Source organism: Lissotriton vulgaris, chromosome 7 (assembly GCF_964263255.1).
Source record: "Lissotriton vulgaris chromosome 7, aLisVul1.2, whole genome shotgun sequence".
Taxonomy (NCBI): Eukaryota; Metazoa; Chordata; class Amphibia; order Caudata; family Salamandridae; genus Lissotriton; species Lissotriton vulgaris.
In genome coordinates, this window is record NC_141695.1 from 1,767,659,596 (window position 1) to 1,767,675,802 (window position 16,207).

Genomic DNA, 16,207 nt, shown 5'->3' on the forward strand with positions numbered 1-16,207 from the left:
GGGTCGTGTGCGCTTTGGGCCACAGGTCATTATAATGACTTAGTACAATTTGTTAATAAATCTAGCCTGCCAATAAAATTGGCAGAGGAGTGCACTAGATAGGGCAAGGCTTTGGAGGTGTGAGCAAATAAGACTGCGTCATCCACGTATAATAATGCTGGAAGGGGGGACCCGCTCACAAGCGGCACATCCGGGGTGCACTTACTAAGCTCCCTACTGAGATCGTTAATACATAAAATAAAAAGGAATGGGGCTAAATCGCACTCCTGGTGAACCCCTCAAGCAAAATACTAAATACAGCAGTGTCTCCTCTCATTGTATGAAACAAAATGTGCACAAGTGTCATGTTCTATGTTAAGTTGCTGTTCTCGAAGAGCACTAAAGAAAGCTTTTTGCGACATTTATTTTTTTATTTTATTTATTTTTAAGGTTTTATAGAGTGCAAACAAGATCCTTGCGGATATCAGAGCGCTGCACAGTGATCAAAGCTGATTATAGATACTGAATAGCATGACACATTATACATGCGGTAAAGACTATTAACTCTTACACCCCACACTCAAAAGTCTCAAAAGGCTTCCAACCAAGGTCACTCAACTGCCTAGACTCCACTTGTAAAGAAGGGTATCAAGGCACTTTTAAAAACCACTGCAGCCTAGCCACCATCTGTAAGGATACTTATGATGCTCCCACAAAGACCCCTAACTAAATTATAAACCACATCTCTATCCCAAGTACTAACCATTGCAGCCTGCCCGCGCCCCCGCCCCCCCTACAAGATTGGTCAACTAAAGCCTCCAAGCTTTAGTCAGGCCACCTTCACCCTTCGAACAAATACTATACCTACCATATTCTGGCTCTTCCTGCCTGAATATGGTAGGTTTATTCATGTTATGATACTTTCATCTTTTAATGTAACTTGATAGATCCGATGACATTTGGGTGAAAAAGATTGGTTTAGATCTTCATGTGGGAATGGAGTTGGGATGGAGCCAGCTGATGCTGCAGAATATTTTGCCTTCTGATTTGTTAATTTGTGTAATGACTCAATCACCTTATGCTGACCCTGCTATTTTTACTGTGTATTTTGTTATATATGGATCTGTTTTTGGTGTGCCCACTAAAGTTTGATCTGACTCTAGAGATCACACCCCTGCTGGTCTCTTTCTTCATTAGGCTTTACAATCATTTTGCTCTGAGACTTAACTTCATGTCATGTTCCTGCTGCAGCTCATTGCGCCTCATGCTCATTCTCTACATTGATTTACTGTGCATTTTGACTATTATTTGTGCCTTCTCTACTGGGCTTTCATTCTTTAATACATTTTTATAATTTCAACCTTTTAGAAGTCTCAAGTCCTTTTGACTTAAGGCTTCTTTAATTGACTGTGCTGCTATGGTTGCTAATAACTGCTCTCTGTTGGGCCACATTGCCTCATATGCTCTTGAGGTTACCACTGTCTCCCATCCTTGGTAGGCACTTTATCATAGACCACCTGATAAGATAGCGTCAGCAGTAGCGTCAGTAGATGGTTGGTCAGACGGTCGGACACCGTGACGTGTACACCAGAGAGTAAATTGTGTTCTCCGGAGGTGGCGGCTCACACTGTTGTTCTTCACGTGTAACCTTGGACAGAGAGAAGATGGTCATTTCAGCAGAGGTGGTTCATTGAGGCGGGTAAACCTGAGAGTAAATAGTGTCCTCCGGAGGTGACAGCTCGCACGATTGTCCTTCACATGTAGCATTGGCCAGAGAGTAGATTGTCGTTTCAGCAGAGGGTGGATCAACATGGCGCGTGGCCTTCACCTGGGAGTACATAGTGTTCCCAGGAGGTGGCAGCTGAACAGATTGTCCTTCACATGTAGCATCGGCCAGAGAGTAGATGGCAGTTTCAGCAGATGGTGGGTCGGGTGGTAGCGCATTGCGGTGTGTAGCCTTCACTTGAGAGTAAATGGTGTTTTCGAGAGGTGGCGGCGCTGTTGCTTTTCCTGTCTTCGGCTCAAAATGGACTGCCATGTACTGAAGCTCCTCCTGCAGGCAAGAAAAAACTGTAAACACACATGCTTGGTCTTGCATTTAATGGTGCATCAACAAATATGGCTGAAGGAAATCCCTCCTCCCCCATGTCATCCGCCATGTCATTTTTGGGGAAAAAAGCTAGCCTTATGACCCAAACCAGAGAATACGGTTCGAAAAGAAGCAGCTCTGTGCAGAGAGCAGGAATGAACCAGAGCAGACTGTGATTCAGGAGGAGACCTGCTGCTGTGACCTAAAGGAGGAGAAGATGGTAAAGCACTGACTATTCCAAGAATCTTCCTTTATATTTTTTATTTTTTTATTTTATGCCCAGACCCCTAAGACCAGTTGCAGACTCTGCAAAGGGCTGAGAGGACCTCCAAGCACAGAATATTGCTGGGATGGGAGATCTGTTTCAGATTTATAACTTGACCCTAAGATCAGGTAAGCCTGGTAAGCCCGGAAAGGGGCCCACTCACGAGCTGCATTTTGTAGAACGCTTAGTAAAACATCAATACTATTACAGGTGCACTCAAACTGCTATTTACAAACATGTGTCTACCTCTGTCTCGCCTATTGTTTTCAATTCGGAGATCTCGGCCGCAACTGCAGAGCCTCCACACACATAAGGATTGGTTTTAGTGGTAAATTTGGGAGGGGAAAGTGGAGTGCCTGGAAATAGAGGAATACTTCCAACTAAAGGGGATGGGCTTAGCGACGTGTAAAGTCAATCTATCAATTATTCACAGGGTTCTTGTAAAGAGGGGCTTTTCACCCCTGAGCCTCTTCAGGCACCAGGTCCTAACGTTGTTGGTGGAAGAGCCATGTCTTGAGCTTCTTCCTGAATTCTTCCAAGTGAAGGGCAGGTGCGAAGGTGGAGGGGAGGTCATTCCATGACTTGGTGGTGAGGTAAGAGAGTGGTCCCTACGGATGAGGGGGTTGTGGGCCAAGGTGAGGGAGGCAGAGCGGAGTTCCCTAGTGGATCGATGGAACGTCAGGCGGCGGTTTATTGTAGGCGGGCTCAGAGTTGTGGAGGGTCTTGTAGGCATGAGCCTGGTGCTTGAAGAAGCATCTTTTCTGCATCTGAAGCCCGTGCTTGGCTCTGAGGTCGGGGGAGGTGCTGGTTCTCCTGGGGAAGTTGAGGCTGAGTGTTGCTGAAGTGTTCAGGAAGGTCTGGAGGCGGTTGAGTAGTTGCTTGGTGGTTCCAGCATAGAGTGCATTGCCGTAGTAGAGGCGGATGGAGATGAGGGCTTGGGTGACTGTGTTCCTGTGGAGACGAGGATCTATTGGAAAATCTTGCAGAGCATTCAGAGGGTGGTGCAGGGTGCCGGAGAAGGAGACAGAGTTAACTTAATTCTTCATGGTTAGTTGGCTGTCCAGGATGATTCTGAGGTTGAATGCATGTTAAGAGGGAGCAGGCCAAGAGCAGTGAGCCACCAGGAGTCATCCCAGGGGGAGGGGATGTTTCCGAAGATTAATACCTCTGTTTTCTCTGAGTTGAGCTTCAGGCAATTGGCCTTCATCAAGTTGGCGACGTCAGACAAGGTGTTCTGGAAGTGGCTCTGGTAGTGTTGTTGTCTTCCGTGAGGGAAAGGGTGAGCTGTGTCGTCTGCATAAGAGATGATGTTGAGTACGTTGGAGTGGGCGATGTCTGTTAGAGGTGTCATGTAGGTGTTAAAAAGGGTGGGGTAAGGAGTAGCCTAAGGTAATGCTGCAGAAGATGTTTTTGGGCTTGAAGGAAAAAGGTGGAAGGTGGATCCTCTGCGTTCGGCCTGTGATGAAGGAGTTGATCCAGTTGAGAGCCTTTTCTTGGATTCCTCAAATGGTGGAGTCTGGTGATGAGGGTTTGATGGGAAACAGTGTTGAAGGCCGCCAAGAGGTCAGGGAGGCTGTTCCCACTTGGTGCAGTAGCCATTAGATGTCATCAGAGGTTGCAATCAGGGCGGTCTTTGTACTTTGGTGGCCCAGAGGCCTTATTGGGAAGCGTCAAGAAGGTTGTTCTCTTCTCGATGGACCTCGGCTGGGAAGGGGATAGTGAGATGAGTCAACAGTTCTTGAGTACGCTAGGGTCGGCATCGTTTTTTTTCAGGTGAGGCTTGACCTCCGCGTCCTTCCATGCAGCGGGAATGGTGGCTGTCATGATGGACGTGTTGAGGATCTTGTTGAGGTTGTTGTTGATTTCTACTCTCCCTATGTTGTAGATGTGGTATGGGCAGGGGTCTGTGGGTGCGCCAGAGTGGATTGAGTTAATGATGGTAGTGGTGTCTTGGATCGAGAGCTGCTCCCAGTTGGAAAGTGGGTGGCATCGGTAGGATAGCAGAGATGTTTGAAGTCAGTGGGCTGAGGGTCAAAGTCCTGTAGATGTCTGAGATCTTCTGGTGGAATCAGTCTACTAGGGTGTTGCAGAGGGGTTAGGCGGGTGAATTGAGTTTTTGATGGTAGCTGGGCAGGAGAAATCTCTGATGATGGTGAAGAGCACTTTTGCGTGGTTTGCACTTGCCCGGATGCGGTTGGTGAGGACGTTACTCTTGGTCTCCCTGAGGTGGTGGTGGTATTTGTTGAGGGCAGATCTGAATGAGCTGAGATCAGAGTGGTTCTTGTTAATGCACCAGCATCTCTCAGTTTCTTGCAGTCGTATTTCACTGTCTGTAGATCGGGTGCAAACCAGCTGGCATGCTTTGTGGGACTGTTGCAGGGGTTGTGCTTCATAGAGGCGATGATATCTGAGGTGGCAGAGAGGCAGTTATAGAAGTTCTAGACTTTGAGGCTGAGGTTGCCGGCAGAGTCGAGTCTGTTTGTTTTGAGGTAGGAGGTCCTGAGGGGTTCTGTGACTAAAGTGGGGTATAAGGAGGGTATAAGGACAGTCAAGGAGGGTTTAGGGAGGAACATGCACCTATCGATGAAAGAGTATGCCCAAATATATTTTTCAATTTAAGCTACAGAGAAATAATTGTCATTTTTTGTTAATATATATAAACTATTTAAAGATTTATGTCAAACTGAAGATATTAGTGCTGTAGCATTTTTTCTTTCCTTCTACATTTAAAATAAAGATATCAAATTAATTCGCATGAATGGAGAGAAGAAATGAGAGCAATTAGATGAGAGATAAATTGGGCGATGTGGGGAGATAAATGGACAGAAATGTGGGGAGAGACAAATGGACAGCAAGGAGTGGAAAGATAAGAAAAAAGAAATGAGGGAACTTGGAGGGAGAAAAATGGGGGGCATAAAGGAAAAAGAGTGGAGAGCAATTGGGAGAAATTGAAGAATTGTCATGAGGGAATATATGAAGGGAAAACTCAACAATGAGAAGAAAGATGAAGGTAGAACACAGAGGAGAAAAAGGAAAACCTAAGTGGGAGAAAAAGTTAAGAATAACAGGGGAATTTAGTAAGGGAAGAGTGAGGGAGGAAAGGTAAAATGGGAAGAAAGTGGAGATACAAAGAGAGAAGAGGTAAGGTAAATATGAAAAGATGAATTCAAAGAAAGCAGAAGAAAGGGAGCAATGAAAAAAGGCGTTTATGCGAGAGGTGCAACTAAGGAAGATATGAAGGGTGGGCAGAGAAGTGAGATATATGGGTGGCCATGAGGGGACGGGGTGACAGGGTAACTGCAAGAGAGATTAAAGGAGTGAAATGTGGGGCTATGAAAGAAGAGCAGCAAAAGGAGCCATTGAAGGGAGCAACGAAGAAACATATGACATGAAAAGAAATAGGTTAGAGCTAAATGGAGAGCAGTGAGGGCAGTGAGGGGCGAGATGCGGCTGGTTAGAGGGAGAGGTACCAAGAATAAAGGAGAGAATATGGAGTGAGATGAAGGGAGAGTAGGTAGAGATTGGAAGAAGGAAAAGTAATGAGCAAACAGAAGATGGGAGAACAATTAAGGGAAGTTGAGGAAGAGCAATGAGGGAAAATGTGATGGGAGAGGTATGAGATAAGAGATGAAAGGAGAGATATAAGGAGGAAAATGAAGGTAGAGTGCCTAAAGAGAAAAAAGTAAGAATGAAAGCGGGAAGTTATGGAAAGGAAGAGTGAGGCAGGGAAAGGAAGACAGAAAGAAGGTAGAGATAAAAGAAGAAAGGGAATGTAGAACTGGAAAGAATAAAATAAGTCTTTAGTTGAATTTAGTTCTTACATATTTTTTATTTCCTATAAAATGACCACTGGCATAAAAAAGGTTCTACCTTCAAGCCACTAACAAGACAAGACTAAACCTCAAGAGACAAATAATAAGTGATTATGGAACAGACAGCAAGAAAGCTTGGTCAAAATAGGCACAAAACAGAATAAATGCACTCATATGAAATGGACCAAAAACATGTCTCACCCCTCTGGAGTTAGTGTTGGTTTCTGCCCCATCTGAAAAAAGAAAGGATCATTAAAATAACGCCATGTAGGTCTCCATAAAATACATCTGTTCCTTAGCTGCAACGTTCCATGTAATCATCTTAATGAATGATCTGAGGGCCTCGGAGCTCCAACTCTCTTGTGCTTTTGAGAAAGATGGGAGCTCCCTTATCCTGTCCACTCCTCAAGCCACACGCCTGAAGAGAAGTCCTTTCGCTTAGACCTTCTAGGCGCTGCTCTGTGTCGCAGGACTGGGCGGTGGGACAGACTGACGGACTTGGGCTGCCTTCTTGCTCCTTGATGGCAGGACATCATGTTTCAAGTCCTGACCTATCCTGCTACAAATCACTGTTAGAGAGTGCGCCAGCCAAAGAGCTGAAGGAAATCAATCTATGGCTCCGCCTCACAGAACAAAAAGGGTTCTTGCATGAAAAGCTGGAACTGGAAACCTGTATCTTGGGTAAGGAACAAAATGGCAACTGTAGACAGGAGAAATGGAGGCCAAAGCCAACAACTGCTGTTAAACCTCTTGGAATATTCTTGTTTTTTGTACCAGAGGACAGCTGATCCCTCATCTTTCCCTGAGGGAGAGGTGCTTGTGGATACAGGCTCTGAGATCCATACTCGAGGGACTTAGTGCCTGAATTAGATGAGAGTTTAGTGGAAGGGTTAATCCTTCTCAAAGGTGGGGATATCCCGTCCGCCCTATTGATAACGCCTTATATCCTATGGAACTTGTGGCAACGCTGGCGTGATAGCTGTGATGATTGTGATGGAGTCCCTGTCCATCAAACTCTAATCAGGCCCAGGGTCTGCTTCATGGTCCAGTTTACGCCCAGCATGCACGGATACAAGAAGAGGACTGATGTCTTGGATCACTCCCTGGCAATCTTCATCAATCTTGGCTCTAATACTCCTCGCTGCAGTCCCATCCATCTGATGGAACAACCTCCCCATGGTCTATCCTAAGCTGTGGCAGGGTTCCCTTTGTGTCCCTGGTAGAGGAAACTTTAGATCTCTGAACAACTTGAGGTGTTTACCAAAAGGAAACTAGAGAAAGGGGCATTCAGTGCTGGTGTGAGCAGTGATACGTTTCGAATGAGTCCCTCTCTGTGATTGGACTACAGAGTGCGCTGGATAGAAATGCTGCCATCTGCACTCCAAGTGACATTGACATACATCCACAGCAGGCACTACAGCTGAAACCACATCTACCAGTGCTGCAGGGACCACAGCACCAACCAGGGCTGCCACCACAGCAGGGACAACAACGGCTGTCAACACAGCAGGGTCACCAACAGCAACAACAGCTGAACGCACAGCAGGTACAGGAGCAGCAACTACTGCTGTACAAACAACAAGAACCACCTCACCAACCAGAGCTGCCACCACGGCAGGGACAGCACCAGCTCTGACCCTCCTTATGCTGGACTGGTTCTTAGATAGAAGTAGTTATTACGCAGCACAGGACTGATTGCTACATAGTTCAAGATGGTTGTACCTGTGACTCTCCTTTTACAGGATTGATTCTTGTGAGAAGAGATGTTGTTATGCAGCTTCAGGATGGATAGACCACAGGTGGAGGTTCTTTTTGCATTAATGTGAGTTGAACAATACTGATTCTGGAGAGTGCTGCACTGAACATACCCATGTGTGGGACTGCTTGACTGCTCACCTATGCCACCACCACTGGTTGATCCATGTGGGACCCACCCCAGTAAAGACAAGGAACTACCTGCTGCCCTTTGGCCTCAATCCACAGCTTAGAAACAATAAAAACAACTCCTATCATTGAGTATAGTACAAGGGAATGCATGAGTGGAGTAACGGAAGCATTTAAAAGGGGATAGTACTAGAGCAGGAGCATGGGGTGCACAGAAGCAACTGTCATTAGAGATTAGCAGTTCTACAGGTAAAGACTGAAATGCACGAGGCACCAGGCCATGAGTTTCTAGAGAGGTACCTGGCCAGTCAGTCAGCCACCCACCAGGGGTTATCCCCTACCCCTTACACCAGAATGAATCTATGTGTCCTCCATCACTCTCCTGATTGAATATCCCTGGAGGGGGCTTTCTGTGAAGGTCACTGTTGCAGCCTAGCAAGGTCTTCTTCCTGACTTTGAACTCTGAGGCGACATCTGTTGTGGCTGGTAACGTGGTCTCCTGACCATTGATGGTGGAAATGTCTGGTGTCCACGGTGTGATCTGAAGTGTATGTGTGAAGGGGGGGACCCTCTCACGAAGATGTGCGCACTATTAAACTGGAAACTGCTAGGTTTCTTCTCTTCTTTGTCGTTAAATTGTTCAATAATTAATTCATGAGGCTTTTTTCATAGTTCATATGGTATTTATTGCATCAAAATATTTATTTCTTATTGTACTTCATAAAAAAAAATTCTTCCATATTTACATTCTTTGCATTTTATCTGTTGTCCAATGCATTTCGGGTCGAAAGGAATGACCCTTCTTCAGGGGCCTACCAAACGAACTGACTTCCAAACGAAAGACAATATGTTAAAAAGAAGTCTTTTTGAAAAATGACCGATATTTCTCATGAGTATTCCCAATTACAGAAATGTGCAAATATCTACTGTTTCTAAACTCTATATTTTGTTCCCATATCAGAAATACATAGGTATCTTTCATACCAATTTGTCCATGTATACATTTTCCCAGAATAATTGCTATATACTCGGTACATAATAAAAAACCATTGCAAGTCGCTGCTCAGTTTTTGGCTCTGGGTTTGTCAGGTTCTTGATGAACCTACAAGTCCTATATAGCCCCACAACCAGTAAGGTCCCGTGGATGTAACAGTATATTGCTTTCAAAGAGCTATCATAATTAGAATAAGTTACATATGAAAACGTTGACACAAAAGGCTGTTTTTTTAACTAATTTTCAATTTTTCCTATATATAACTGATAGTTTCAATAAAGAAACCTTGAAGAATCTACACAAATGACCCTTTGCTGAATTCAGCATTTTGTTTACTTTACTAAATTGTATAGATTTCTAGGATCCAATATTGCTGTCATACCCATTTCTACCATTAACTGGAAGGAGGTTGAAAGCAAAAAAAATAGCAAAAATAGGCTATGTCCCAGAAAAATGCCAAAACTTTGTAAACAATTTTGGTTTTCTGGCAAATGTCTGTCATTCCCTAAAAGCTGAGAAAATAGTGATTTCAGGTCCACAAACCATTTTTTGATACCATTTGCAAGGAAAAACCCAGATGCTTTTATTTGCAGCACTTTTTTCCCATTTTTCCCCTAAAAAACTAAATTAAGCTGTATTGTGGCTAATTTCTGGGGCCAGTACTGGGGAATCCATAAACCCTGGGTACCTTCAAAATTCCTATGATGTTAGGAGAAAAGGACGCAAATTTGGTGAGGATACCTTATATGGTCAAAAAAATACAGGGGCCTAAGCACGAACTTCCTCAAATAGCCAAAAAAAGGCTTAGCACAGGGGGAAAGGCCTAGCTGCAGAGGGGTTAATTCAGGATATGTTCTTACCATCTTGCCAAATAAGACTTTATAATCTATATCACGCCAGACCAATCTAAGGTCATCAGTGGAGGGGGACCAATCCCTTGCACCACACTCTTGACCATAGATCGGCCTCGGGGCAAGATTCAGAGTTAGGTTAATGGGGTTATGATCCCCATGGACAGTAGGAACAGACTCAGATTTTAACAGACATTTTTCTAACGACGAGGAGATAAAAATAAAATCAATGGTGGAGGCCGAGCCCCTGCCTGTGTACCAAGGTTCTTTATGGTTAGCTCTTGTAGATACTGCAGCAAGCTCCATCACATCCAAAAAGTTGTTAGTGCTTATATAATTTAATAATTGGGCCCCCCTATTACATAATGATGCCTTGCTGGTAGGGTGAATAGCAGAATACATTCTGCTGGGTAGCTTAACATTGGAGTCCCCCCCTATAGAAATACCTACAGAGCTAGCGACACATTTGGACTTCTGAAGGAAGGAAATACATTTAAACCAATTAGTAAAATTCATGTTTGGGACACTCTGAAAAGCATTATTATAAACATTAATTAAACAAACCGAAACCCCTGTTTATAAATTATTGCCTGAAATGTATCGTTTTTTGGTGTCAAGGACCCTTGCTCTACCACCTGCCGTGATATTAATCCAAATTGAGAGACCTACTGCCGGACGACCAGAATTTGGACTTGGGACTACAATGTTAAAACATTCAAACCCCTCCAGGAAAACCTCCCGTGTGGCCCATGTCTCCTGAACCATTAAAATATCCTGTTTTTAGACTAGCTACAACCAGTCTGGTAAGTTCATTTTAGATGCCAGACCCGCAATGTTCCAGCTTAATATTTTCAGAGTGGGATCAGCGTCAAGCACAATTGGGGTATCAAGTTCACAGGATGGGAACACAGTTGGAAAGGGAGCTGGCTCAGGTCATACTGATGGTGCTGGTGGAGGAGACAGTCAATCCTGGCTATCCAAACCTGACAGTGGTAAGAACCTATTTTGTAAAGAGAGGGAAGGGGCGGCAGAGGGAGCATCAGAAAGTGTAGCTCCCAAGGGGGGTTTATAAAAATAGCCCAAGGGTAATGCACATATGCTAGTGACGATATTGGAATGTGCCTCCTGTGCCATTATTATCAATTAAGCCACTGATGGATTGTGGAAATTAATGCCTATACAATCCCCATTGATACTCTTTGGAAACTGCCCCACCTAACCAACTCTGCGTACCATGATGATGTTATTGGTAAGGGACGCCCTAAACCCTTTGTGTTTGGATAGCAATTCAACACTTTTGTTAAGTAGTGGATCCCACGATCCAGCTTGATTTGCCTAAAGAGGGGGCACACCTGCCAAGACCATAACGTAAGGGCAGGCTGCCGGGGCAAGTTTAACACCTCCCTACTACCATTAGGACTTAACATGCGTGTAGTATCAGTACCACCCTCAAATGATATGCTATTACACTGTATTAAAGCCTCTATACATGTATTTTGTTACATGTATTCACTCAGATTTCCACGGTAGGCAAGAATGCTTGCATTGGCCACCTCTTAAACAAGCCCTAGAGATAAAAGATTTGCACTTTGAGAATCCTTGTTATGTAATTTATGAAGTGGTGTATATTGTTTTACCAACTGTAATACTGTACATATTTGTACTTTTAAGACTTTATACTGATAGTTGCCTTGGAGGACAGTGTGTACTCAAGGTATTGGTTATGGCGACAGCTGGTGATAAGGGTATAAGCCTTATTAATTAATTGGAAAAAGTTATATCAGGGACCATAGGAGTAATCTTTTTATTTTACAAATGTATGGCATACGTAGTAGGCCTGATTTATTTATTGTACAACGTATCTGTTAATGTGAACAAGCCTTTAAGAGTGGGTTCTCACTACATTGTGTTAAAGCCTGTAGACAAGTGTTACGTCACATGGATTCATATTTGTTTACTGCTCGGGCAAGGGTTTGGGGGTTGGTAGCCTCCTCTTTCCCCTCCTCTGACAAACCCTGTAAGGAGAAGGTTTGCACCTCAATGCTGCTTGTTAACTTTATTAGAAATGGTTGAATGTTGTTTTTCTAACTGTCATTTTTTGTAGATGTGTACTTTCCCAACTGTATGCTTGAGGGTTACCTTGTGGGAAAGTGTGTACAGAGCTCAGTAAGTCTCAATCAGTGATGGTGATAAATGTGGTAAAAGCCATCCTGATTGGATTATTGGGAAAACTTGTGTCAGATGCGGTAGGTCTAAATTAATTGATATAAAAAGTGACGGCAAGGACAGTAGCCCTGACTTATTGAGAAAAGCTATTCTTGCTTCTAAATGTGGCAACAATGTTGGAACTTTAAAATAACAATGCGCTATGTGCAGTACCATTGCAAGATGGCCACCAGTTGCTATCTGAATGTGGGAGCAATGTTGGAAATTTGAAATAACAATACAGTATGTGTAATACCACTGCAAGAGGGCCACCTGTTGCTATCTGAATGTGGGAGCAATGTTGGAACTTTAAAATAACAATAAAGTATGTGTAATACCACTGCAAGAGGGCCACCTGTTGCTATCTAAATGTGGTAGCAATGTTGGAACTTTTTTTTTGTTTAGGAAATTTTTATTAATCATTTGAAAAGTAATACAAAGGACATGTCATAAATAATTAGGAAAAAATACATGTGAATATAGTATTAAATGACATAAATCATCATAAAGAAGTGCATGAGAAAGAGGGGAAAAAGAATAGTGAAAGAGATGATAAAGAAAAAAGGGAGAGAAAAGAAAAGAAAGAAGGAGAAGAATAAAAGGAAAAAGAAAAAAGAAATAGAAGAGCAAGACATACTATGTGGGATTAGTAGCAGGCAATAAAGGAGGAGGGTTGGAAGAAAGATATGAGGTGAAGGGAAGCCACAGTAGATCAGATTTAATTTTTAGGGGGACAGAGGTGGAGGATGCAATAGATATTCTGTGTTCATCACAAACATAGTTCCACCAAGTGTGGACAGAAAGCTTAGAACTATCCTTCCAACACGATAAAATAACTTTAAATGCAAGAGCAATAAACAGGTCTAATAACTTAGTAGAAGAAGGTACAATATCAATATCATCAGATAAGGAACCTAAAAACACATTCAATAGAGATAATGGGGAGGAGCAAGAAAACATAGGCATGCAGATATTCCATACTTCAGTCCAAAATGATAAAACAGGGGAACAATCGTATAGTTGGTGTTTAAGAGTACCAGGGGGCATATTATCAAGGGGGTTTATCTCCGCTTTTTTGGCTTTAAAAGCCAAGAAAGCGGAGATAAAATTATCTCCCTATTACCTAGCTGTCGCTAACACCAGTTAGCGACAGCTAGTAGGAGATAGCGACCATCTTGGGCCCCACTTTTCATGTCAGTGATATTTATCACTAATGAGATGCAGAGTGGGCGTGCCAAGATGTTAGCGACTGAAAACAGTCGCTAACATCGCTATCTCCTATTACCAACTTTTGGAGATATTCGCGCTAAGCGCGAATATCTCCAAAAGCTAACACCTGCCCTGAGCAGTTCTTAGCCATGTTATCCAATGGGAGGTGGATAACATGGCTAAGAGCATTAGCTCGGTAATGCATGAATATCGCTGACTTTTCAGCGATATTCATGCATTGCGGCGATTTTTATCGCATTTGCGATAAACCTTGGTAATACCAAGGCTTATTTGCGGTAAAAATCGCCGCAGCTCAGCGGTAAATTTTTGTCTCTAACCAAGCAATAGCGATAATTATCGCTATTGCTTGGTAATATGCCCCCAGGTTCCTTGGAACATGACCAGCATAATGGTGAGGAAACTGGAGAAAACCTATGGATACTAACCGGGGTATTAACTACTCTATGATATATAAAGAATAAAGATTGCCTAATACGTGCAGCAACAGATACTTTAAAAAGTTTGGACCATAAACGATCCCACAATGCAACAGATAGAGAGACATCAAGGTCAGTCTCCCAAGCAGTCTCTATGTTAGATTTAGGACGTTCTGAGATATTAGATAACAAAATTTAATAAACAAGAGCAGCTTTAGGTAGTTGAGTAGAAAATAAAGGGTACAATGGAGTGGTGGGGGTGAAGGAAGAAAAAGAATCAGATGAGGAGAGGGAAGACACGTGAGATTGAATTGAAGATGTTATAATGGTATATTCAGTAATAAACAATGAAGGCAAATGAAATACATTTAGCAATACTGGGAAGGAAATAATGGATGAACCAACAAAAAATTGATGCACAAATAGGATACCCTTTTCTTTCCAGTGTTTAAAGTAAAATGATTTGCCCTCGTATCGAAGGAATTTGTTGTACCACACCAGAGAGGACAAGAAACACTGAAGCGGGGATAGAGTAGAAGAAAAAACAGTTTGTAATCAAAATTGGGAATATTTCAAAATGGGATATTTGGATAAAAAAGAGCAATTTGACATGAAAACAATATGTTGGAATGGGAAATCTTTCAAAAGGGAGCGTTCTAGGAGAACCCACTTAGGCACAGGGTTATCCATGAAGTCATAAGCCAAGGAAAATAACTGTTTAATCAAAAAAGCAGAATGGTATGATTAAAAATCAGGAAAACGAACACCACCTTCATGTTTAGGACAAATTAACTTGTGCAGAGCAATTCGTGGATGTTTGTTATTCCACAGAAATTTTATACAAAGAGAATTAATGCGTGCAAAATAGGATTTGGGAATTTTAAAAGGGAGCATGGAAACAGTATAAAGAACATGAGGGGTATTCATCATTTTGATGGTATCCAATCTACCCCACCAGGATAGGAATAAGGGGGACCAAATTTGAAGAAGGGATTGAATTTTCTGAATTGGTGAATCAAAGGTTAATTTAAGGGTGTCTTTTAGGGAGGAAGAAAACCATATACCAAGGTATTTAATTTTGGAGGGACACCATGCAAAATCAGTATTATTAAACATGTACTGGAAACAGAGTGGATTAAGGGGTAGAACTTCTGTTTTATATAAATTTAGCTTATATCCTGATATGGAAGAGTACAGATGGACCTCATTCAAAAAATGTGGAAGGGAGGATTTCTTTTTTTTTAATCCTCACCAAAACATACCTTAACAAAATTATCACCAATGAAGCGTGTCACACCCTTCTCAAAATTAAATCTAAATTCCATGGTGGCCAGAATAAAGCAGGTAAAATGTTGGCAAATTATTTAAAAATAAAATCTGAACGTAAAACTGTTGGTCCTATCTTTAATGAATCTCTTAATAAATTAGTCACTTCCAATGAAGATATTGCAGAAGTATTTCATAAATATTACCAATCCTTATACTCTGATGACACACATCCCTCTGAAGTGGACTTAACAACATTTTTTGAGGGTCTCCCAGCTCCCCCTTCCCTTCCGATGGACTTTGCTCTTTTGGAACGGGAAATTACTCTCCAGGAAGTTATTACAGCCATTAACTCTCTCAAAAAGTCGAAAGCCCCTGGCCCTGATGGTTTACCTGTTGAGTTTTATTCCTCTTTTAATTCTTTTTTTGCACCTAAATTCCTTCAATTATTTAATTCATTTATTTCAGATGCCAAAGCCTCTGGGTCCTTTTTGGAGGCTCTCATTGTCATTATTCCCAAACCTGATAAAGACCACTCACAATGTAAACATTTTCGCCCCATACCTTTAATTAATTATGATTGCAAAATTTTTGCTAAAATCCTTGCATCTCGTCTAGATTCTATTATTCCCCGTTTAATTAAAACAGACCAAGTGGGATTTGTGAAGGGTAGACTTGCTGCTGATAATGCTCGCCTGTTTTCCAGTGTCATTGCACATGCTAAAAATGTTAAAGTCCCATTGGCGGCCATATCCCTGGATGCTGAAAAAGCTTTTGATCGTATTAATTGGCAATTCATGTTTCGTACCCTCAAATGGTTTGGTTTTGGTCCATCTTTCATATCCTTGGTTAAACTTCTTTATTCTTCCTCCCGTGCCAGTATTTTTGTTAATAACCAATTCTCTAGATTTTTTTCATTGACTAGAGGTACAAGACAAGGCTGTCCCCTTTCCCCCTTGTTATTTATTTTATGTCTTAAGCATTTCTTAAAACATATTCGTTCCAACTCTAATATTACTCTCCTCTACTGAATCTAAACTGTCTGCTTATGCAGATGATGTACTGATATATATGTGCAATGTTGGAACTTTAAAATAAACATTTTACTATGTTTATCTGCATTGTTGTGTTGGAAGCAAATGCTATCTATGATTAGTTGGCCACATGATTTCTTTTTCCTACCTCCTGCCAGCCACACACATTCTTAAAATCACAT

The 16,207-nt window shown here is 42.3% G+C and overlaps 1 protein-coding gene across 1 annotated transcript in view; it reads right to left on the reverse strand.

Moving 5' to 3' along the window:
* Window positions 1-426: 426 nt before the first annotated feature.
* The window catches only part of LOC147706626 (cell adhesion molecule CEACAM6-like), a 103,942-nt gene continuing 88,161 nt past the window's right edge, over window positions 427-16,207 (reverse strand). The window contains exons 7-8 of the mRNA XM_086933116.1: window positions 6,347-6,378; window positions 427-2,032 (exon numbers count right to left, since the gene is read on the reverse strand). Of these exons, the coding sequence (XP_086789242.1) occupies window positions 1,667-2,032; window positions 6,347-6,378 (398 nt within the window). The 3' untranslated portion in view covers window positions 427-1,666. The remainder of the gene's footprint in view (window positions 2,033-6,346; window positions 6,379-16,207) is intronic.